We start from the raw sequence: 25,508 nt of genomic DNA on the forward strand, positions 1-25,508 counted from the left end.
CTGGTATGCTGGCCCATGCATCCACAATCCACTTGTATAGCGTGGCGGGCGAAGCCCGCTTCAGTCGCCCAGGCGGCATTGCTGCAGGCTCACCTGAATGCATCCAATCTGCGTAACATCGCTTGACCATGTCCTTTAACGGCATGTTCCCACAAACGTCTAAAGGCTGCAGCTGAGACGTCATCCCACCCAGGGCAACGAGTTCAGTGCCAGATTTGCGCAACATCCTCTTCACCGAGTCGGCCAAATGGCAACGGAATGCATCCAGTGCGAGGATCGACAAGAACGACAACAGTGCGCCGGGCCGCTTCCACCAGATGGACTTTATCCAGTCGAGCACAAGATTCTCGTTCATCCAGCATTTCTTGTGGCATCTCATGACCACTTTTTTTGGCAGCTCCTCACCTTTAGGCACAGTCTTGCGCTTGGAGATGACATAGGGCGGGAGCTTGTGTCCATCTGCCGTGCACGCCAACACGATGGCAACTCGCATTTTTTCGTTGCCAGGGGACCGGACATAAACTTGTTTAGAACCCTTTTTGTACATGGTGAGAGACGATGGTATGTCTAGATAAATTGGCATTTGTTCAGCATTGCCAATTTGCCCTAGCTGGAAGTTCTTGGACTTGTGCAGCGAAATAACGTGCCGCTGGAAAGCCAGAAGCAGGTTTTCGAACGATTCGGGCAGCTTTTGCGAAATCGAAGTTCGGTGGCGCTAGGAAAATCCAGTACGGCACATGTAGCGATAAATCCAGTGCTTGCTCGCTTCGAAAGCGGAGCTCGGTAGCCCTTTTTCTCTTGCAAGCTCCTTAGCTTTTGCCTGTATAAGCTCCATGCTCACAGCTAGATGCGCGGCTCGCTGTTTGCGTACGAACTTCTTCGTGTCACTCTTCGAGCCATGAAAGCTTCTTTGCATTCCGCTGCATGTGAAAAGGGCTTCCTTTTGTCGATGGCATTCATGAATGCTTTCCTCGTTGATGCCAAACTGCCTCCCGGCCGCACTGTTGCAGATGTCCTGTGCGGCTAAAATAACCTCTCTTCTGAAAGCAGCCGAGTACTGTTTTCGTGGTCCGGACACCTTAGTCCTTCAATGCATAGTAAAGAAGATTCACTTCGTGAAGCGGGGTTTCCACATGTGCTGCCAAGATGTGCACTCAACAATAAAGAAACTATGCTGTATCCATGCAGCAAGAACGAAACCAAGCGGTCATCATCATCATCATCCTGTTTCATGTCCACTGCAGGACGAAGGCTTCTCCCTGCGATGTCCAATTAACCCTGTCCTGCGCCAACCGATTCCAACTAGCACCCGCAAGTTTTCTAATTTCGTCGCACCACCTAGTCGCTACTTCTGCAGTCCACTACTGCACTTTCCTTTTCTTGGTACCCATTCTGTCACTCTAATGGTCCAATGGTTATCTAACCGGCACATTACATAACCTGCCCAGCGCCATTTTTTTCTCTTAATGTCTATTAGAATATTGTCTATACCAGTTTGCTCTCTGATCCACACTGCTCTGTTTCTGTCTCTTAACATTACGCCTAACATTCTTATTATTCCATCATTCTTTGCGTGGTCCTTAACTTTTTGTCAAGCTTTCTTGTCAGTCTCCAAGTCTCTGCCTCATATGTGAGCACTGGTAAAATGCACTGATTACACACCTTTTCAATGATAATGGTAAGCTTCACAGTCAGGAGCTGGCATTGCCTACCGTATGCAGTCCAACCCATTTTTATTCTATGAATTTCCTTCTCATGATCAGGGTTCCGTGTGATTAATTGACCTAGGTAGACGTACTCCTTCACAGACTGTACAGGCTGACTGGCGGTCCTGAACACTTGTTCTCTTACCAGGTATCCCTCTCGCTATTTACGTAAGCGGTCTGTACTCCTTGATTACACAATGCCTCTATGACTGCTGGTATCTCCACTGAATCAAATGCTTTTTCGTAATCTATGAAAGCCATATAGAGAGGCTTATTGTATTCTGCGGATTCCTCAACAACCTGATTAATTACATGGATATGATCCATTGTAGAGCATCCCTTCCTGAAGCCAGCCTGTACCCTTGGTTGACTAAATTGCAGTGTTGCCCTTTTTCTGTTGGAGATTATTCTGGTAAATATTTTATCTAATACTGGGAGTAAGCTAATGGGCCTATAATTTTTCAGTCCTTTAACGTCACCCTTTTTGTGAATTAGTAGTGTTTGCATTCTTCCAGTTTTCTGGAACTCTTGCAGTTGATAGACACTTCGTATTGTCACCTGGAGTGACGTATGAAGAACACAGTAGCAATACCGTGAAAGACGAAACTAACATTTATTGGGCGAACCTGTGCCCAGAAAAACAGGCTACACTTAAAGAATGGCGACAACGGCGAACACAGTCCGCGATCGTCAAAATCTAATCAGTGGGTCAAGCGCATCGGCTTTTACACATCAGTAGTCGAACGTTCCAGAGTAATCGCTGGGACCCGCGTGCGTCACGCACACATGCAATCAGACTACACAACGTTCGGTCACAGACAGCGGATGGAACCATCGATAATATTCCAGAAACTTCCGACACATGCAAGCACGTCCTGCGCTGTGCGATTACATTTGTTAGGCAGTGACACGCAGTCGCCCGATAAAGATAAGCAAGTACATATGTCAGTATAGAGAGCCGCCAGTTTTCCTAGCATTATGTCTCCTCCATCTTTGATTAGATCGACTGTTATTCCATTCTCTCCTGCTGCTTTTGCTCGTTTCATGCCTTGCAAAGCCCTTCCGGCCTCATGTGTAGTTATTGGCAGAGTTTCAGTATACTGTTCATTATTGTTTCGAATAGAGTACTCCCGAGTCCTCTGGTCCTATACAGAGTCCTGTATAGGTCCTATACACTCCTATACAGAGTCCTGTATAGGTCCTATACTCCCGAGTCCTATACAGGTCAGTATAGTGCTTCCAGTGCTTTTATTATACCTTCGAGATTGCTGATGATATTACCCTGCTTATCTTTCAGTGCATACATCTCGGTTTGTCCCATGCCAAGTTTCCTTCTCACTGATTTCAGGATTCGTCCATTATTTAAGCTTCTTCAGTCTTTCTCATGTTATAATTTCTACACAATGCGTTGGCGGGCTAGTTGGTGCGAATCCATGAATACTTTGTTAAGCGCAAAAAGACAGACAAGAAAGACGACAGGACAAGGCGTATAATTTCTAATATCACTTATTTTTGCTTTGTTGATCAGTTCTGACAGTTGTGCGAATTACATCTTATCTCTTGAGTTGGGCACTTTCATTCTTCTTCATTTCTTTATTAGGTCCTTTGTTACTTGGGAGAGCTTGCCTACTGGTTGCCTCCCACTTCCATTGCTGCCTGTGAAGCAATTGCAGTAGCCACGCAACAATGAGGAAGCGAAGCCGTAGACACGCAGCAATAACGAAGTCAAGCCATAGCCAAGCAGCAATAAAGAAACCATAACTTCTACCCCAAATTTCTGACGAATTTTTGTTCGGACCCGCATATGGTATGAGGCAAAAATTTGGGATGCTAACATTAGGAAAAAAAATTATTACATGCGGGTTTTTATGGTATTGTCGTCCCACATCACCTGCTTTCACTCGTGCCGATCGTCGGCATGCGCCGGCCCCAGCATTAGACCTCTACTTGCTTTGCGAGCCTCCTCCCCACCTCAAAGGCAGGTGCGTGACGACTCTTTCCAAGGAATTCACTGGGCCAAAGGTAAGCGCCTTTTGGCTATTCTACAGCTCACCATTCTCCTTCCTCGAACATTCCCGCAAGCTGCCCGCTTTCCTCTCAGGGGCACCTCATCACCGATGCAGAGGCTCTCCCACCTTGACTGCCTCAAGCGGCCAGTTGCATGGGAATTTTGTGTGCATTCATGGACTTCATTTGCGCTCGGAAAAACACTGATGTAGAACGTATTGAGCAACAGGAAGTTGTATAGGGATTTTTTCATGTTCTAGAATTTTTCCATTGACACTTCTCATCTAAACTATAATAGTTTAGAAGTTTATTAAGACTAATTAGGCAGAATCAAAAATAATTTGAGCATCTTCACATGACAGCAAACATTACCGTGGTTCTCTCCAGCTATGTGGCATTTGCATATGTTGCCATCTTTGTGCATGATGGTTGGGAAACCCTGTGCATATTGCTTTCTCATAGCCTAAATGCATAAGTTTATACCCCTCAATTGACTCCTAATACCACATACAACCTATTGGTTGTAATGATAAGTGGACTGCACTGTAGTACATGAATTTGCCTATAAATATTGTCTTCCTGGCTTCAAACGGCATTGTGTATTCTGAAGAAAACTGTTATGTGTGCAACAATTTGCTTTGATTGCACATGGGCAATGAGGCTTCTTGTGTTCTTTAGAAAGTGTTATTTGGAAACTTAAAGCATAATAAATAATGCCGCAAAAACAAAGTCGCAAGCACAAAAATGAGATAAATCCATGTATGTATATTGCCACGTTGTGGTGATGGACACTGTAGCAAAAACTGAATTGCAGAACTAAGTCTTTATTGGGCGAATATGTGCCCAGAAAAACAAGTCACACTTAAAGCACAATGACACTAGTGAGCACACTCAGCAATCAGTGAAAATCTTATCTGCAGCTCGGACAAGCAGGCTATTTATACACAGCGTTTTTTTTTGGTTGCACCAAATTTTTAAAGAGGCTTCTACAATTAGTGATGAGTTGGAAGGGTCTGCGAAACATGTCCTGATGATTGAATAACAGTTGATTTAATTAAAAATCGAGGAGATATACTTGAAAGATATTCTTTCACTAAGACAGATTATCCCTACCATGCTTGAAACACCACATCTTCACATTGCACAAATTGCACAATAGTTTCACCTACGCCCACAGATATGGTGCAACGCAAGCATTTAATTTTTCCCCACTGCCTGGCACTATCAGTCTCTGGAACAGCCTTCCGGATAGCATTGCTTCACTAAGAAATCATTATGCCTTTTGCAGTAATTTGGCGAAAAATTTTTCTCCACATTGTGCATAGAGTTGAGTTAGTACACGGGTACTTATCAATCTCATAACATTTGTTTCCAATGCACTGTCAGGCATTGTGCCATGGTTTTTTTTCTCTAACATTACACAATGTATAACGTCCAAACACAAAGTAACTTGCTGCTTTTATGCAATGCTTATCGGTTCATTTATTTTCTGCATTTTTTATATCTTTCTGGTTCCTGTAATATGCAAAATTTCTTTTGATTTGAGCCAATACTTGAATCCTTGCATACATCAATAACTTTTTACCGATTGTAAAATAAGGAATAATAATATTCCTTGCTGCAAGGCAAATTGTTAAGCCGTGTAGAAAATTGTATTGCAGAATCTAACAACAAACTTGCGTTTAGCAATAGATGAAGTGCTTCGGTTGAGTGCTTTTTAGAAATTTTGACATTCTACTTAAGATCTCCCTTCGTGATTTGGCATGGAAAACTGTATATGCAGAAATCAGATGTTTGTATAGGTTCTTGCGTGGTGCCAATATTAAGTTCTATTTTTCTTGGCACAGTAGACAGTGCTGTAAACGCCAAGCTTCAAGAGGGTGCATCAGTCTTCATGTATGTGGACGATTATTTGATTTTGATTGACAGATCATGTGCGTCACAGAGAATGAATCACATTGTCGATTGCTTTCAAAAAGAAGGCACGGGTCTAAAATTCACTTCTGAGCTGCCGAGCAATAATAGATTAGAATTTCTTGACGTGCATGAATTTTGGTGCGGATCATGTTTGCTGGCACTACAATCCACAATCTGTAGAACCGGTTTTAGATTTTGCGTCGAGGCACTCAAAAATTGTGAAACGTGGAATTGTACTGTCGTGCTTACACATGGCCTTGGAAACAAACTTGCGTGCACAAGCTGAGCAAGAGTTTCCATATGCAAGTAGAACACCTAAGGCCGTAGGTTACCCTATACACCTCATCATGTCAGTTTGTGAAAAGCTCATGCGCATTGCAAAGAAAGGAAAATGCGAGTGTTGTCCTTCTGTTCAAAATGAAAGAAATGAGAAATTGGCAGTTATTCCCTGTGTACATAAAATTTCACATGGCCTAAAGAATGCGGCAAGGAGTTATGGTGTTCGGGTGGCTTTTTCTGCAGCACAAAGGCTTTGTCGCATTTGCTCCATTGTGCACAGAAGGACACAGGCCATGTCAATGGGTGATAGAAGGTGCAGCCAGAAACATGTTAATCATTTTGCCGATTGTGTCTCAGGAGTAGTGTACAAAATTCCCCTAAGCTGCAGTCATATGTACACTGGCTCAACAGACAGGTGCATCAACATATGCTTCAGAGAGCACAGAAATTCATTAAATGGCATGCCATCCTCTCATCCCTCCTTACATTGCAAATCGTGTCCATGTAAAACCATCTTCGAAAACACGGTCATTTTGTTCTGTCACCCTAACCAAACCACACGAAAAATCTCGGAAGCCTATCACATCACAAAAAACACCGCGCTGTGTGTAAGCCAACCATCCTTATTACTACATGATAAAGAATTCAATTTTATTAATCGATGTCCACACATCTCTTAGATGCATGCCATTTTTTCTACCTCATCTTGTCATGTGCAAAGCGTCCATTCTCTATGTATGTATTTTCCATACGTGCATTAAATATCAGTTGCGAGTGAGCGCATGTGGTGTGTGTCTCTTTCTCTAAGTCCTTTGTGTTCTTGGCGCTCTAAGTTTATACTTTAAACATATAAAATGTTCACCAAGATAACTTCCAACAAAATCAGGGCGACACTTGACTTCAATCAATCAAGAGAACAGGCTGGCTTCTGGAAGGGATATTCTACAATGAATCAAGTTCATGTCATCTTTTAGGTAATTAAAAATATGCGGAGTATAAGCAATCTCTTATTACTTTCATAGATAATAAAAAGGGATTTGATTCAGTAGAGATACCAGCAGTCATGAAGACATTGCGTAATAAATGAGTGCAGGAGGCAAACGTGAATATTGACACGTGTACTTATCTTTATCGGGCGACCATGTTTCACCGCCTAACAAATGTAATCGCACAGCGCGGGACGTGCCTGCATGTATCCGAAGTTTCTGGAAAGTTATCGATGCTTCTATCCGGCTGTCTGTTGTCGCCGAACGTTGTGATATCCGATTTCATCGTGTGACGCGAATGGTGTAGAACTTTGTGGAAGGTACGCGGGTCAGAACGATTAGTCTGGAACATTCGATGACTGCTGTATAAAAGCGGACGCGCTTGACCCGCAGATCAGATTTTCGACGATCGCCGACCGTGTTCGCCGCTATCGTTGTGCTATAAGTGTAGACTGTTTTGTGAGCACAGGTTCACCCAATAAAAGTTAGTTTTGTCTTTCACAGTATTTTCTACTGTGTTCTTCAACGTCACCACCACGTGACAATATCTTGGGAAACATCTGCAAAGATTCTACAGCTACCTTGGTTCTTCACAAGGAAAGCCGAAAGTTACTTATCGGGAAAGGGGTCAGGGAAGGAGACTCCAATTCTATTCACTGTATGGCTTAGATTCCTTAGAAGTATTTAAGCTGTATTAGACTGGGAAGGCTTAGGAGTAAGGATCAACAGCAAATATCTCAAACTGGTCTGCAGATGACACTGTCCTGTGCAGCTACAGTGGGGATGAATTGCAGCAAATGATTGAGGACCCTAACCAAGAGGGTTCAAGAGTGGGGTTGAAGATTAATGTGCAGAGGGCAAAGATAATGTTCAATAACCTTGCGCAAGGAAACAATTCATGGTTACCAGTGAGCCTCTAAAGTCTATGCATGTGTATCTAAGTCACTTGCCCACAGGAGACCCTGATCATGAGAAGGAAATTTACAGAAGAACAAAATGGCTTAGAATGCATACTGCAGCCATTACTAAATCCCGAATGGGAGCTTAGCACTTTTGAAAAGAATAGTGTACAGCCATTGCCTTCTACCGGTGCTAACATACTAGGCAAAAACTGAGTTCAACAAAGAAGCTCGAAGGCAAGTTAAGGACCGCGCAAAGAGCAATGGAACGAAAAATGTTAGGCATGACGTTAAGAGAGAAAGATAGCAGTGCAGATCAGAGAGCAATCGTAAATACACTTCAAGATTCGCACAAATTATTTATTTGGCTGAAACTACTGCAGCAATATAGCCTGCTTCTTACTGGCAGCCGCATGCTTAAACACCGAGTCCTCCACATAGTCTAGACGATCCACAAGCGATCGGCTGGTGCCCTCTATTGCGCCACAGTAGCGGCGTAGAAGGGCCAAAGCAGCTACAGCCTCAGTCAAAGTCAGGAGCGGGGCAACATCAGCGCTTGCGGGATCAACCTTGATGGCGTCTTCATTTGGCCACTACTTCTGCTGCGATCTCCACATCGGCCAATCGAAGCATTTTGAAACTCAGTAACAAAGCATTAAGTGCCGTCTGCCAAGGCATTTATGAGTGAGCCCAGTGAGCATGCACTGTCGTGCGCCTTTGTTGATGCAAACCACCAGTCCTCGCGAGGCGCGGCAAGCGCAGAGCGTGGCACCGAGGAGGAGTTAGTGCAGCAAATGCAATGCATCGTTGATGTTGTGGAACTAGCCAAGACTCCACGTGCGTATGCCGCTCTGTTCAAATGGCGCCCGTGTGGAGCTATAGTGTGCAGCAGTCGGGAATGCCCATCACGCTACCGCTATCTTTAAAAGTGTTGCGGGAAAACTCGCTGCCTGTGAAAAGAGCGCACGTCGTCTGGGGTGGCAGAGTTCCACATATCCATTTTACATCCGACCCCGTTCTAAACAAAAAATTAATGGATGCGATTTTCCAGGCAATATAGAAAGTGTTCGATATACGCAATAATTCAATATATCCATGTTCGATATTTGAGGTTTGACTGTATCTTCAGAAATATTTACAAAGATTCCACAGCTGTATTAGTTCTCTACAAGAAAAAATAGAAGGGTTGGACAAATTATGTATGCACGTGGAGTATAGCTACAGTAAAACATTTGCACCACAATTTGAAGTGAAGTGTCTGAAATTAAGAGCTGCGGTCGATTACAAGTTAACCCCCCTCTCTAGCCAGGATATTTTTGCTCAACTCATTCGCTGGGTTATTGGTGCCAAGGGAAAGGAAGTGCAGTAGAGAATGGCCAAAAATTATGCGGAGCAAAGAAATTAGAATATTTGCTTGTGCAAGTTGGAATCTGCTAGTACAAGACAGGGGTAATTGGAGATTGCTTGGAGAGGCCTTCATCCTGCAGTGGAAATAAAAATAGGCTGAAGATGTTTACAGAAGTTTTATAAATTGCCTGTGGCAGATCGCACAATTATAATGTTCTAGTTAAATTACTCTGTGAGGCACTTCACTACTTCTATGAGTAATAATGTTTAACTGAATAATTAATGAATTACAGTATCATTCTAATTATAAACTTCACAACACATTTCAATTCACAAATTGTAGCCGATGAGTTTGCAAGTCGTATCCGCTTGAAACGAATTCTCAGGATTGCGCCAGTTTCAAGATATTAATTCTCAAAGTGTTCTATGAAATGCATTGGTGTTCCAGTTATTTTCGTGCTCACTGCATAAAACAGCACTTTCTTAAAGGCCCTTGAAGCAGTTAGGACAAATCCTGTTTTACGGTAGGTGTACCCTATGCGTCTACATCAGCGCCCCAATTTAAAGCGTCTCGTACTAAGAGAGCTACGGATTCTCCCTAGCCATGCTTTTGCTTCTCAACTTGTTCGCCGAGTGATCGGGGCTATGCTCCCGTTTCACTGGCTCTGTGTCATGATGCGACGTGTCTACTTCCGGTTGTCTTTGGCTCTTGCGTGAATTCTGGCGTTTGGGCATTGTGCGAGCAATCCCCTATGGAGCGAGCGTTGGGGAAGGCCCGCAGTGACAGTCCACAACAGCGTCAGCCAGGGCGACCCACCAAAGCGAAAACGAAGCGAAATGGTCCCTTGTGCGGTATCGAGCACGTGGGGCTCCGCAATGCACACAAGATGTGGCACTGCGCTGGTCTTTACACCAAATACAGTCGAATCATAGTTCAGGACAACATTCATTTGGGCTAGATGGTGCATACTTGAATTAAGAAGGACCAGCGCCAACTAAGACTATCACGAGAGGGAGAACGACACAGGACAAATCGAATCTCGTTAATTCGAACTTTCGGTTTATTCGAATTATGCAAACTGACGCTGTGGTCCTGTCAGAGTTATGTGTATTCCAATGGGCGAAAACATTGGGCAATTCGGATGCGCAAGCATTTGCAATGGTTAATTTGAAACTCTACACTCCAACAATTACGCGGCAGCATCTCCGACCAGCAGATCCTCTAGCAGCTGTAGCCACGCCTTGGCAACGTTAGGCCAGCTACCTTGATGTTCGCTACGAAGTTACTTGCTGTTTGAAGCCATACTTTTCATTGAAACCAGTCACCACTGTAAGCAGCGGCACCGACTCGGTCTTTGTAATCCTTGTCAGTGGTTTTGGAACAGAGTATGGTGTGTTCCATAATGCTGGTTCTCAAAAGTCAGCTTCGCCATAATACAGCAGTGTTACACGGCCAAGCATACCAAAAGTTAGAAGGGATAACTGTCACGGGACATGGCATGTTACCTTTAATTATACACACATGCACCCGCCATCTCCTACTACAGTACGAGCAGTGATATGCCTAATAAGTGCACTGGCAGGCCTTTACAGCTATTTCGGACATGCCTGTAGCGATTTGAGCCCTTCGGGCAGTAAAAGCCACGCGTTCATTATTTTCGGACCACCCAATTTTTAAGGTGTTTTCGTGGCGCTTACGTAGTCTGAAAAATCAGTCGTCGACTGTAATTTGTAAACACGTGTGAATAAATCTCCAGGAATTTCCCACTCATGTGTCAGCTCAGTGCACATGCAAAACTGCAGGTGAGTCCTCCATGCAATTTGCTTCCTTTAATTCGAACTAAGTTTTGGACCCCTTGATTTTGGAATTATCAAGACTCGACTGTATAATGAATATTTGAGAAATCAAATACGTGTAATTCAATTCGCCAATCAAATACCTACTATTGGAACATTCATTATTTGAATATGGTCTATCGCCAAAACGAATCACACACCCCTACTGAACATGCTTGGCACTGTGACAGAATGATCGCAATGCGTGCTGCTTGGATAGCTCTAGCTGGGAATCGACGGCCTGTTGCCCAGCAGAGGGACATGATGTCACAGCTCGATACGTCGATGAACGCTAGATTTTGAGCCCAGAACGTAAAAAGGGAGATCCATGGTGCTCGCGAAAAGAAACCGAGACCAACACTGACCACATAGCACAAGCAGACGACACTTGCTGTGTGCCGGAAGTGCTTCAGTGTAGTGATGAATTTTTATTTAGTATAACACTTATAGTATAACACTGTTATACTATAACATTTTAGTATAACACTGTTATTTAGTATAACTCTTCCTGTTACTTTATTTTATAGAAACAAATCAGCATACGAAACGTTTGTTCACCATAAATGGAAAAATGATCGACGACGCAACCTGGTTAGTCAACCAGATAGCTCGCCCAACCAATAGCTCGATATAACAAACCTCTGGGGACTGCAGTATATCTTTAATTTTTCTGACCGTTCATTATTGTGAAAGCCCCCAAAATGAACCATTCCCCCATAAACCCATCAGTTCATAAGTTGTCACCATATGAGATATCCAGGAAAATGTCGATGTTGGCTCTTGGCAAGCACTGTTGCTATTTTTTCATGGATTCCACCACTGCACACCACTGAAGCACCATACTGAGTAACATGCGCAAAACAGATGCCGACGACAGAAACCTACCAACAAAAGGGTAGTTCCATGTCGCCTCCAAAGCGAAATGTTTGCTTTTCTTTGTTATTCACATTTGCTGCTGTGGACACCACAACCGTCTCACTCGAGCCTGAACTATGTCCAAGCGCAAGTGCACGTGAACGACACCGTCTGGAAAGTTTAAAGTGTGACCATGTGGCACCCCTGCGAGTACAAAGGTTACATTTCACCGCATGCATAGCTAGTATGGCCGCAGAAAGAATGGTGAAAGAAGAAAGAGACGCACCTCCATTGCTAGGCAACACTTTTGTGGGCACAGCATGCGCTTGCAAAACCTGATGCGTCCCCGCCTCTGCTTGCCCGCATTCTTTTTTTCTCAGGGCAGCTGCTTAGAATCGCGAAAATACGGTAGACAGGTAGACAGACCAAAGAAAGGTGTGAAATTGTGACAGTCACCATTATGAACTTGGCTACTCCTATGCAGTCCACAGCAGTTTCACACGAGAACCTTAAACACTGATGTGTGTGGTGTGCGACAAGGAGCGGTGGTCGGGATGAACAGAAGCAGACGACAAGGAGTGCGCGCGCCAAGGCGAATTCCGTGCTGGAGGAAAACGACGCCGCCGAAGAGTGTCTGGCATGTAAACGCACGGCGCAAGAAAAGAAAGTGCCAACCAATTAGGAAAGACCCCGGGGCGTCAGGCAGCCAATCAGAAAATGACTAATCGGCCAGAGCGGAAGAAAACGCGAGGCGCGCTGGCAGAAGGGGGAGATGCCGGGAGAGTTCCAGGAAGCGACGCCAGGAGAAGGTCGGCCACCGGACCCGAGCCACCAGGACTTCACCTGACCGGGGCCTCCTGCCAACCCATTCCTTTGCGACGCCAGTCTACCCGAGCGTTCCGCCAGCTGCTCAAAGCCGGCGAGCTTCTGTGCCCGTGGGCAGGACGAGAGCAGTCAAGCTACGGGCCCGAGCTCTACGCCCAGCTGCCCGGCCAGAACGCCCCCGCCATCTACTCGTGCCGCCAAGCCGCCTACCTTCTATCTCCAAGCCAGAGCAAGAGCGCTCCAGTTGCCCCGTCAACCATCCTATACTCCAACCTTTGGTGAGATCGGCGCAACTCCTTTCATCAACTTGTCGCCGCGTCTCCACATCGAGACTTATGTGTCCCTGCCGTCGTGGCAAGCCCGGACACGCGCACTATAGTCAGATACAACTTTAGAACAAAGGGGGCGTTTACTCCTCCGAGGCGGAGGCACACGAGCATCCACCAATGGGCGCACGCTCTGGACAAACGTCATGAGCCAGACGGCCGGTGACCCCACCGACGGAGAAGATGGCCGCCCGCGCTTCGAACTGGGCGAGGTTGCGTCAGCTGTGTGCTTCAGCCCCTCGTCAGAGTGGATTCCAGAAATGTTTGTGAAGGTCTATCATGCCGGAAATATTACTGCGAGCTTGCGATGCGCCATTTGTGCCGCGTGCATTTATTCTGAGCCGTGATCCGGCGAAGGAACATTGCAGCGAGCATCGCTGGCGCTGCGCTACGCTTTGCCTGTAAACAGGATCCCGTGGCGACCGTTGCGACACACATGCTGCGTGCTTGTTCCATGTTGTTTTATTTCGCTTCCGAGTGAAGTTACGGCGAGAAAGTTTTCCAAAGGCTGGTGCCTACGGTAGCGGCGGGTGTGTTCGTATACTGTGTCGCTGTGTTTTTCGTCGGACGGGGTGAAGCGATGGAGCAAAACCATTCTCAGGAGAAATCAGAAAAGTGCGCGCAACAGAAACTATTTGCAGAAGAAGCCTTCAACGCAAATATTTGTCGCCGTTAACTTAGCGTGAACTATAATAGAGAGCTTTAGCTTTTCCGGTATTCCGGTAAAATGCAGGCGGAGGCGTAAACGTGAGCGGTCGAGCGGTCTGCATGGTGCAGCCACCTGGTGACGCAGTGCTCAAACAGACAGAAACAGTTAATGTTGCGTTAACCGAGCGTATTCTTCTTCGCTGCTGGTGTAAATTTTCAGCACTGGCATAATCGTGTTGCTGCCCCAACGCCCCGCCCCGTCCGCCTGCGTTTTACCGGAATACCGGACAAGCTAAACCTCTCTATTGTCAGCAGTGAGATAGACGAGCGTCTAGCGACGGTGTTCGAGCGTTGTGTAGCACCGTCAATTAATTGCTGTTCACCAGTTCTCACGGCACGCGCAAGTTGTAGAATGCGTGCTGTGAAATTGTGAAAACAAAACCAAAAAATATAAATTTTATGCTATTTAAAACCAAGAATATTTATTTAAAACGATAAATGAAGCATTTTTATACCTTCCTGCCTCTACCGTATTCTCGCCCAAGGTTTGTAATGGTTCCGATAAATGCATTGTTTTATGTAAGTACTTTTTCAATAGCAACTGATTCATTTTAAGCTTGAGAAACGAGTAGTAGATACGCCGTGTGCAAGTGAACAAGCGGAAAAGCATTGCAAAGCTGCTCTTTCGACTTTTGTCACTTGCAATGAAGCTGAAGAGCAGACGACGGGCAGCGTTGTAGAAGGCACGGGGTTATTTTTCTGCCGCTATCTGGCATGTGCTGTAGCACATGAGAGCTTTAATAAAACAGTCATCAAAATGCAAAAGTCTTTATTTGTACCGAGAATTAAGCGTTTCAGGAGCACGATGTTTTGAGCAGGACTATTTTAGTCGCGGAGGCAATGGGCTGTCGCGCTTCGGTCATCTGGGCGGGGCCTCCCCTTTTTTCTGAAGTTGTATCCGACTATAGTTAACGTCATACTAGCCCCAAGTGTGTTTCTTACTGCCGTGATGTCTGTTTGAGTGTTTATTTTATGCTTTCTATTTCCTTCTACATATTTTAAGCCTCTTTCTAGTTCCATTAAAAGTTGTGTGTTTTCAAAACCAACGGCTTTGTCCTCAATTGGGTTCTCAGAGGCTCCGCCTAAGAGAACCGTCAGAACCTTTGAGTACAAGAACCTTGCATCACAAACACATACGATCTCGAAACTGCAGTAACTTGCAATGGTCACAGAAGTTCACACTGCTAGGGAACAACGCTGCCCTCTTTTCTACTGGCAGAGAAGGGCGATCAATGAGTCGGTGTAATGAAGAAAAGTGAAGAGGAGAGCAAGTACTCATTTTGCAAAGACACCATTCACAGAAAAGCGCAGCAGCAAGGTAAATGCTGCAACTCAACATAGCGCATTATATTGACATGTGTACTTGTCTTTATCGGTCGACACGTTTCACCGCCTAACAAACGTTATCACACAGCACAGGACGCGCCTGCATGTTTCGGAAGTTTCTGGAATGTTATCGATGGTTCTATCCGCTGTCGTCACCGAACCTTGCGTAATCTGATTGCATGTATGCACGACGCAAATGGTGTAGAACTTTGTGGAAGGCGCGCGGGTCCCAGCGATTACTCTAGAACATTTGACGACTGATGTATAAAAGCCGATGCGCTTGACCCACTGATCAGATTTTCGCCATTCCGCCGAGTATGTATGCCGCTATCGTTGTTCTTCGAGTGTAGCCTGCTTTTGAGGGCACAAGTTCGCCCAATAAAACGCAAGTTTCTATAATCACAGTTTGGCTGCCTTGTTCACCGTCACTACTACGTCACAATATAAAACACCGGCACACCAACATTAACTGGACATGCGCCTATGCACATGAAATTGCCAGTTTCAATTATGTGCTTTACCAGTGGCTTCTGGTGTACAACAGTGTTCGCAAGCTTTTTCCGAGATACACATTTGCATGTCAAAAACAAAAGCGTGCAACGGCGGCTGCTAGGTAACGTCACTCTGAAGCTGCTATATCGGCTTTTTCTGTGGCCCAATATTTTCGTGCAGTTAGCCTTTAAGATATATGCAGCGCATGTAGAAGAGCTGGTGACAAATTTTTTCGATACCTGGAGAAAGGGAATAATGCCTTCTTTAATTCTAAGAACGCGGCCATCACAGCCATAGGAGGTGCTGATGCAACGCTTCGGCAAAACTGGGTCCAAAACCACAAACAAGCGCAGCCCAAAGATTCATTTCAAAACGTACCGGGCAGGAGTCGACGAAAGGCGGGCTGCCACCGGAGACTCTGGCACTGGCAGCAGGCAGGACGCTGGGCTGAAGGCCCGTCTAGGCACTTGAGAAACGCTGCTCGACACTGCGACGATTGATTAATTAATCTACAATAGCACTATGCACAATATATTCCTCGTTCATATGCATTTAGTTGCAAGCATCAAAGGATGCTAATAAGAAACATTGAACAAGTTTTTTATTCGCAAGATATTCATCTATTTTCGCAGTATGAGGTTTCTTACTAGAATAGAAAATGAAACTTGAGAGTAGACAAAGGCCACTTGGTGAAAGTCCACATGTGGCATTCAGCAGCACTAGCGCAGACAAGCACGAAGAATGCTCGTGTTGTGAACCCTGTTTCCCCATGTGCGTTAGCGCAGCTCTTTGCCAAGGACGAAAACCAAGCTTCCGTTTCAGGAATTTCGAGTCAGAACTGCAGCACGTAAGCGTGATGTCAGATTTCAAGGTAGCATTTTTATGCATTCTGGCCATTGTAGCGCAGTGAAAATTCCGAGAACTTGCCAGGTTCAGTCTTTGGCTAGCTCGGTGAGAATGCAATGTAGTTCATCTTTAGTGATGAAAAATAACCAGCCCTTACCAGACGCTGTCAAAATGCTCGACATCACGGTGAGCTGGTGTGGAAACTTCATGAAGACACTGCCAATCATCTTCAGTTTTTCTATCATAATGCAATACCAAGAATGCCACTTGTGCCATGTGAGGAGTCTTGGTGAGCCAGATTAACTAATACAGTTTAACTTAATTGTCTCAGTGTGATATAAGCTAGCCAGACGTGAGAAAAACCTGGTGATGCAACACCTCCAAGAGGGACATATTGTCATGCACCTGGACTGTAGCATGAAGCTAAAAAGGAAACCCATACATGGGTTCCTCAAAAAGAAAGCGTCGCAGTTGAAGAAAAATTTGTTTTTTCCACCGATCCATCCCTCAAGCAACGCCTTCCACGGGGCAGCCGCAGCATTAAAATCTAAAGAATTATTTCACCTGTATACTACAAACATCCCTAAAAGCACCCCTCTTACTGCAAAAAGAGGCTCGATAGGCCAGAAAAGACACAAAGAAAGAAAAAAAAAGAAAAAGCATAGGTGCCAACACCACCTTCAGTTCCCACACCAGCTGGCCATAGCGCCACGGATTTTCACGGCGTTTGCTCGGGCCTAGTTATTAGCAGAAAGTACATACATTGTGTCTGAAACGTGCCAAGCACAGAACGTGGCATGCTTCGGGAACTTTACTGATTCAACTTGTCTGTGGCTAAAAAGTTTCAAGCCAATCCCAAAGGTAGGCCAGTCTTATCGCCGTCGCCGTCGAGCAATTGCGGCAATTGAATAGAATGTGCACATGCACAATAAATGTGCACAATAAATGTGCACACATACTTTGAAATTCACGACGTCACACACACATACCAGCATTGCGGTTTCAGTGCAAAATTTGGCCAACTTTTACATTAATGTTTCTTTTCTAATATAGTGTAATCTCGTTCATACGATTCCGCATAACATATTTATTTGGGGTTAGTAAGTATTTTTATTTTCCCGGCCAACGTCCCAAAGGAACAATATTCTCGTGCAGTTATTTCAATCCAGTTTTTCACCTTAAATTGGGGAATAAGACGGCAGAGCTAAGTTTTTGCTGGTGTTTCTAAAACTCCTAGCTTTATATTCCGGTGTACTACCCTAAAAGAGTGTTAATTCCTCACTCGTTTGAGATTTCAGATAATTCGAACAGGTCATCACAGTCCGGCCCAGAGTTCATAGGAGTATGCGTAATGCAAGTTGTTCATTTTAAAATTAGCGCTTCCACCAATAATAGGAATCGTGCACCGCAAAGAGTCGTTTCAAACCTTCGCTAAAATCTTTTGTGGCTGAGCGACCGATGGCACAACTGCCCAATCGTTACAATCACTAGGGCGTTTGGCTAGCCGCGCTCACTGCGTCCGGCCGCACGGTCTGAAGGGAAGCGTCCAATGGGCATCGACATTGGTGATAGAGAGGCTGGGACCTGCGCGAACTGCTTCTTTCGTGCACTGAAGCTCCGTGCCGCTGGTGGTGGTGTTGTGCCAGGTTTCAGCAGGCCAATTCTCCCAAGCTTGCCTCAAAGGTACAAGATGTCTTAGCAGGACAAGTACTGGACGAAGACTATCAAGAAGAAAGTTGACATTCTGCTACAACTTAACGAAGGGAAGGCCTGTGAATCTGAGATCGCGAAGAAGATAAGCATATTAGGGAGTATGCTTTCTACATACATCCACAATAGGGAGGGTATCGAAGATGTTTGCGAAGCTGGAGAAATTACCAGCAGCTGGAAAAAGCTATGCCCAGTGAAGAACACACAGCTTGAGAATGCCGCAATTATGTGGGTGAAAGAAATGAGGAGCCGAAACATAGCTCAGAGTGGTCTCTTATGACAAAGGCGACCAATTTCGCCCAGCTCATGGACACCCAAGACTGTCACCTCCGAAAGCTGGTTCCATCGTTTTAGGGAACGACATAACTTACCTTCCGCACATTATCCAGTAAGGCAAGGGATGTGGACGTCGACATGCGCACGATGTGGAGAAGCAGTGCCCTGCAGCAGTATCTTGACAGCTACTTGCCAAGGGATATTTTTAATGCTGATGAGACAGCATCCTTCTTCAAGCTGCAGCCAGACAAGACTATCATTTACAAAGTGGACAGCTGTGCTGGTGGCTAACACAGCAAAAAGTGGAACACTGTGTTGGTTGCCACAAGTATGACAGATAGAAAAGCCCCACTTTTCTACATCAGCAAAATGCAGAAACCCCGGTGCTTGAAAAACATACTGACTCTGCCGACTGAATATGCTGCCAACAGAAAGGTTTGGACGATGGCAAAGCTATTTAGAAAGTGGCTTCTGCATTTCGACAGAAGAATGGAACTTAGCAGCAGAAAAGTTCTCATCATGGACAAGTGTTCAGCTCCCAAAGTTGACGTTGAACCCAAAGCCACAAGGTTAGTTTTCTTTCCCGCCAACATGACTGCGGCCCTACAGCCAATGGATCAGGGCATCGTCAGAAACTTGGCATTTTTACGGGCACCACAAGCTCAAAAGGACGATTTTGCGCGTGGGTAACAAAAAGAACTAGTACATAGTCATGCTGCTAAATGCAATGCACATGTTGGTCCACACATGGGATCATGTTACGGCTGCTAGAATTGCACACTGTTTCTGCCACTATGGCTTCGCAGATGGAACCATGCAAGAAAGAGGAGACAATGGAGCCGAGGAGCTCATTCCTGCATCAGTGCGTGGTGCACTGCGAGATATCAGTTTTAGCAAATACATCGACAGCAGTGCATCAGTGTGTGGTGCCCTAACTTATGAGGAAATTATTACCAAAGAACTAAGTGACCAGCCTGTGGACAAAGGGGCAAGTTGTGAAGACAGACAAACAGCAGGTGAGCATCACACCACAAGTAATGAAAGCAGTGGATTTCATACGAGTCTTCAGTTTTAAAAAAGGCAAAGAGGATTCCCTGCATTGTGTCTGTGCAATGAAGCAGAGTATGGCAACTGTGGCCTTCACAGAAAACACGCAGAAGGTGATTATTGATTTTTCACCCAATAAATAAAAGTGGTGACCTGGAGGCTTACGAAAAGGGTTCTACTAATATTGAGGATGACGCAATGAGCTATGGAAAGAAGAATGATAGGTGTAACGTTAAGGGATAACAAAAGAGCAGATTGGGCGAGGGAACAAATGCGAGTTAATGACATCTTAGTGGAAATCAAGAAAAAGAAATAGGCATGGGCAGGACATGTAATGAGGAGGGAAGATAACCGATGGTCATTAAGGGTTACGGACTGGATCCCAAGGGAAGGGAAGCGTAGCAGGGGGCGGCAGAAAGTTAGGTGGGCGGATGAGATTAAGAAGTTTGCAGGGACGGCATGGCCACAATTAGTACATGACCGGGGCTGTTGGAGAAATATGGGAGAGGCCATTGCCTTGCTGTGGGCGTAGCCGGGCTGATGATGATGAAATAAAAAGTAAAATGGGCTGCCACTGCCACTACTTCCACTGTCCATTCCGGTTATCTCCGACTTGTCGGGAATCTCGCTCCAAATTACCTCGATTGCTGGGTGGCCTGAGCCGTGAGCGGGGCAACTGGGACGGCTGCACAACTGGACCTACAGGCAATCCAGTCTTGGCCTTGGGCTGGGGAACCACTGGCTGGCTTGCTGTGGTCATGGCCCTTGGAACGGCAGCCACAGACCGCCTGGCACCTGCATTGCATGTCCCAAGTGCTGAATAAATGGCACAACCGCATTATTTTACTTTTAACAAGTTTAATGGTCCTGTCGAGTTGTGGCCAAGAAAAAGCAGCAGACATTGAGCTTCAGGTGAACTGATCCCCTTGCATGGTCAACATGCCTTCATTTCACTTACCATGTGCACATATTGCTAGAGGCTACCCACTTGGTTGAACTTACAACCATGTTTGACAAGACATTCGACTTGCCGCATTCCGGTAGCAATGTCTAAAAACTCTGAATGCTCGTTTGCTCATAATGCATGCAGGTAATAATTATATTGTGCGTGTGCTTCAAGCCTGAGATTGAATTTTTATGCAAAAGCCGAGTACCACTGACTGCACAGTGAACAGATGAACTAATTACTCCACTTATGATGACGCATCAGGAAATCACTGTCTTTCTTGCAGCAAGACTGTCTAGAGTTTTGGACCAAAATTCTGTAAAACAGGCTATTATAATTTGCCCCTAACCTCCGCCAAGACAGACACTGCCACTAAAGCCAGTGCCTGCCAACTGCCTTGCCGACTCTTCCAGTCTGAATTTTTCAGCGAAGGCCAATTTTCGAAACAACGAAATTTTGGGTCCACAGAAATTCAAACCTGAAATATAAACAAAAATGAACCTCAAATTAGAGATAAGGACATGACATCGCACAAATGTAAAAGGTCTCAGTACCATACCGAGAAGGATAAAAAAAAAAACTATTTGGTTCAAGACTCCCCTTAAGACTCCCCTTAAGGGTGGACACTGCTGTAAATATTGGCACATGCCTAGGTACTATAAAGCATAAGGAACAGAACGGGAGGAAAACTTTTTTTGATATAACAAATATTAGTAATTCTATAGCAATTCAATCTTCACTGTTCCGAATGCGAGTACCCTATTGTCTGATCTAAAGCGGAACTGATAAATTTTAAAGCACAAGTTCCAAAATCTGTTCCTACCATTGTGTGTTTTGCGCACTCTGCTACGAGCCACAATAAAAATTATGGCTCTACCTAACTTGAAGGCAGAGATATTGCTGCCGCAAATCAGCAAGAAGTAAAAAAAATCGGTGTTTTAAGAAAACGAGAAAACATTCCAACCAATTCCCACGATAGGGAATTAGTTAAACTAATAGAACGTACTTGTGACGTACTCACGTGCTCGCGACGCCTGCGGCAGAAAGGATGTTCCACATCCACCGCCAAGGTTTGCGAGTGGTGGTGTGTGCTAACGCATCCAAGGTTAGTTCTAGTAGTAACACATAAATAACCCACTTTTGCTGGTGTTTGGTTCTTCATGCTCATGTGGCAATAGCATGGAGAGGCAAATCTCACCAGGGAGGAGACTCTGTCGTGCCGCCTTCTCCGGAACAGTGGAAAGCCTGGTCGCAGAGCCTCGTGCCGTCCCGCAGGTTGCCCCACTCACTGCAGTGTGAGCAAGTGTAACCACATGGACAAGTCTGAGAGCTGCTCCACTGCACCACACAACGTAGGATAAAACACCAAACCCCTCCGATTGCTTGCCCCAAATCAATTTCGTAGTAAACACCGCTTGTAAAACAGCAGCAGCAGAGCTGGCAATTTTAAATACAGACTTTTTTTTTTTTAAGGCATGTTTATGTCACTGCATTTCCATGTGTTTCTATTGGGGGTGTGCAAGTACACACAAACCTCGTTATACCGAATTTGAAGGGGAAGCTGAAATTGCTTTGTTGTATACATTACTTCGTTACACCGACTACAGTCAAACCCAGATATATTGAAACCACATATAACAAATTATTGCACATATCGAACAGCTGTAAAATGCCCTCAACGATACGGTGCAAATGTATAGGGCTGGTATATATTGAATTGCCTATATATCAAACTTTTTGTGATCCCCTTAAACTTCAGTATATCGGGGTCCAACTGTATTTCCCTTTACTGCAGTACATGCCCATTGGTGTACACAACCTTAAACATGCGAAGAAGACTACAGCTCGGCAGCCTGCTGAAACCATGCGGCTGCGCATGCAATAAAAATTTTATAAAGCAACAGCAAAAGACTGCGGCGTGTGGAACACGCGACTTTGCAGCACTTGAGACAACAGCCGTCGCCACAGCGTCCTTATGTTCCAATGGGATTTCTCGCTTCCACTTTCCAGATGGCTCACTCATACCGTCGTGAAGCCGGCAAAACAGCAACGCAGTCGAATGGGACAGCTAGCATGTTATGATGTGAACAAAGTCAGCCATGTTCGAGCAGCCCAGGGCACACAACACGGTGTGCCAACTACACAGATGGGGCGGCATTCTCTAGAGACATTTGCGAGCAACCTCCACGACTTTCAAAGCTAGGTTCACTTTCATAACATTTTGCAAACCTGTCAAAGCATATGGCCAGCAGAGATTGGCACAGTGTGAGAAACGTGAACGTGCACACAGACTCGCTTGACCCGGGAAAGCGAAACTATCTTATCCATTGCATATCTTATCCATGGCCCAGTGGCTGCCGCAGCTCCACTGTGCGAGCTCACTGGCTTGGCTTGGCCAGGTTATGCCAGTTTCACGCAATTTTGGAGGTCATGTCCGGCTGCATCAACCCAGTGCAGCGTGCAGCAGTGAGTGAGAGAAGTGAAGGCACCGGTTTTTTAGCACACTGCGTGCAAGCATCATCATCGTTGATAGGTGGCATGGTGCAGTTAGGCATGGCCTCAGAGATCGTGATTTCGAAGGGTGCACCTAGCTTCACCAGCTACGTGCTGCAGCAAGAGAGATGCTATAAGTTAAGTACCGCTTGCGCATAGCCAAGCTCTGGTGAGAAGGACCAGCATTGCTTAACAGCGTATTCGATGTGGGAATTTTTTAACTGCCACACCAAACTAGTGCTGAAGCCAGCAGAAGGCACATGCTCGGCATGCACCGGATGGTAATTTTGGTTTCGGAGATGAATTTATTTGATTATATTCATTGGCAGAACAATTTTGCTTCGTTAAAACAAGGTTTTAAATAGTCAAACCTCGATATAACGAAGTTGTACTTGCAGTGAAAAACTTGGCTTGAATCGTGAATTTTTTAAAATTCTACATTTTAAGGTTTCAGAAGTAAATGCAACGTAACAAATTCCCAGAGAATTCTTCGTGGATGGCATCTTACTAGTAAGGACTTGTAAAAATATTGCAAGGAGCGTGGTACATAATAGCATGGTTACGAGCACCAGCAGTGCAAATCTTTCTCATGACTAGCACTGGACATGCACCTACAGTGATAAGACAGGATAGGGTGCCTGGCAAAGGCCCAACGTTGGCAAAGGCCGACGTTGCTCATAGACTGATGCGTCTTGCGCTATGGTCACGTGAAATTGAAGGTATCTCCAAAAGTGACTATCCGAGAATATGGCACACCTTATTTGGCCACTTGTGGAATAAAGTCACTTATTTTGGGGGGAGTCCAGTACTTCGGACTCTCGATTATTCGGGCAGTTCCCGTCGTGTCCGTTTGGTGACCTACTGTATGTTGCTCCCACATGTGTTTGGTTTTCTTGTTTCCGATAAGCAGGCCTTAGTCTAGTGCAAACTGATCTGATAACAGTTTTCCCTTTTTGATGCGGCAAGGAGGCAGTTTCACCACTTGTACAGATGGCAACACTCTTGTGTTGCTCCGCACTAGACACGAGATTTGGCACATGCTTCTATCAGTACCGTGTCACCAACTGTGGTCTCCATGTCTGCCCCTTCTGTCATCTGCTTCAGCTCCTGTGCAGATGCTTGCACTGTGTGTCACTTACCACATATCAATGCGTACATATTTTCGCAGTCTGCTTCAGCTCAGGCTGCAGACGCTAACGTGTTTTGCAAGCATTAAACCTTGTGATAAAACAATAGTTGATCAGATATTTGGATTTTTTTCTTGGTTCGATACTGAATTCGAAATCTATAAACTATTAGCACAGCCCTAATTAGTTACAACACACCTTTATGCCTGTCACGTAAATCTAAAGCCAGTTTTGTAAACTTAAACTAACTCGAAGCTAAAAAAAATGTGCATTTATGAAGCGGGAACGTTAGTGCATTTTTGTACACTTTTTTTGGCAAGGCAGTTTGCAGCTTTCTAAGTGTCGTGTGGCTGCTGCAAGTACCGTATTTACTCACATAATGATCGCACTTTTTGGTCAGAAAGAACGGACGCAAATTCAGGGGTGCGATCATTACGGGGGTTAAATTTCCCGCGAAAAGAATTTTTTTTTCGCCTCGCGTTTGCTGCGGGATGCGAGTGCGGGACACCAAAACAAAAATGGCGGCCGGCGGAGCAAGCTGAATGCGCCGAACGCGATTTTTTTTTCTTCTCGCGAGTAAATTACGTGCATCGAAACAGTTTCATCCGTATCAGTAATGAACAATATCGTTAATATCACAGGGTGTCTACCAAGTTTACATTTCAAAATTCCCTGAGTGATGTAGAGCTATGTTTTATGTCAAGACGGGCTGAAACCAGTCGCGCAATGCTGTCACTCTCTAGTAAGCATATGAAAAAAAAAATAATAAAAAAATCTACTTAATCCGATTTGAATACTAAGAAGTAGTGTTTATGTTATTCAAAAAGAGATATTTTTAAAAAACTTCTGCGCAAAACAGACACGGACAAGGAAAAGGAACAACAAGGACGAGCGCTTTTGAAAAACAGGTTTCATTTGCAAAGAACCACCTGCTTAAATACCCACAGGTCTGCGTGATCTAGTCAACAGGACACACCTATAGCGCATATAACAAGACTTGCGATAAAATGCCGTGGATCAGCACTACCCGGCCAACACAAACATAGTAAAGCGCATAAAACAAGCACTTAAGATGAAAATGCGTTAAAGATATGATGACAGAAGCGAATTCTCTTCATCCAACAATGAAACAGAAGGATGGCTGATGCATTCTTCCTTTAGTTTTGCAATCCGCTGAGCTTCCACAACTTCTCTCGCGGTTTGATTTCTATGCCTAAACAATATGTCAGTGCTTCTAAGACAAGGTGAGCAAGCATGTTCTTCACAATGGATTGCCAAATGCGTACTAGGGCGACCTTTCAGACTTGACAAGTGTTCCCTTAGTCTCGTGTTAATGCAGCTTGCAGTCTGCCCAACGTACACATGACCACACGTCATAGGAATCTGATACACAACGTTCTTCGCGCAATCGACAAAATGGTTCTTACACGGATCTTTAGTACTATATTCTTTCTTCACATCATCCTTACTTTCGAACTTACTTTTTACCCTAGAACACACACTACCTATTTTGTTTTTAGCCGAAAACACCACTTTTACTTCGTAACTCCCTTC

At 45.0% G+C, this 25,508-nt stretch overlaps 1 protein-coding gene across 3 annotated transcripts in view; it reads right to left on the minus strand.

Annotated features, from left to right (window-relative positions):
- Positions 1 to 25,508, minus strand: part of LOC142592639 (uncharacterized) — a 79,717-nt gene that overhangs the window by 7,914 nt on the left and 46,295 nt on the right. The window contains exons 8-10 of one of the 3 annotated variants that reach the window (XM_075704195.1): positions 21,533 to 21,622; positions 20,028 to 20,183; positions 15,888 to 15,996 (exon numbers count right to left, since the gene is read on the minus strand). In XM_075704195.1, coding sequence (XP_075560310.1) covers positions 15,888 to 15,996; positions 20,028 to 20,183; positions 21,533 to 21,622 — 355 coding nt within the window. Of the gene's footprint in view, positions 1 to 15,887; positions 15,997 to 18,466; positions 18,579 to 20,027; positions 20,184 to 21,532; positions 21,623 to 25,508 lie in introns of those variants that run through there. The other 2 variants (XM_075704197.1, XM_075704196.1) reach the window with 2 other exon arrangements.

The sequence above is a fragment of the Dermacentor variabilis genome, chromosome 9, assembly GCF_050947875.1.
Source record: "Dermacentor variabilis isolate Ectoservices chromosome 9, ASM5094787v1, whole genome shotgun sequence".
Lineage (NCBI taxonomy): Eukaryota > Metazoa > Arthropoda > Arachnida > Ixodida > Ixodidae > Dermacentor > Dermacentor variabilis.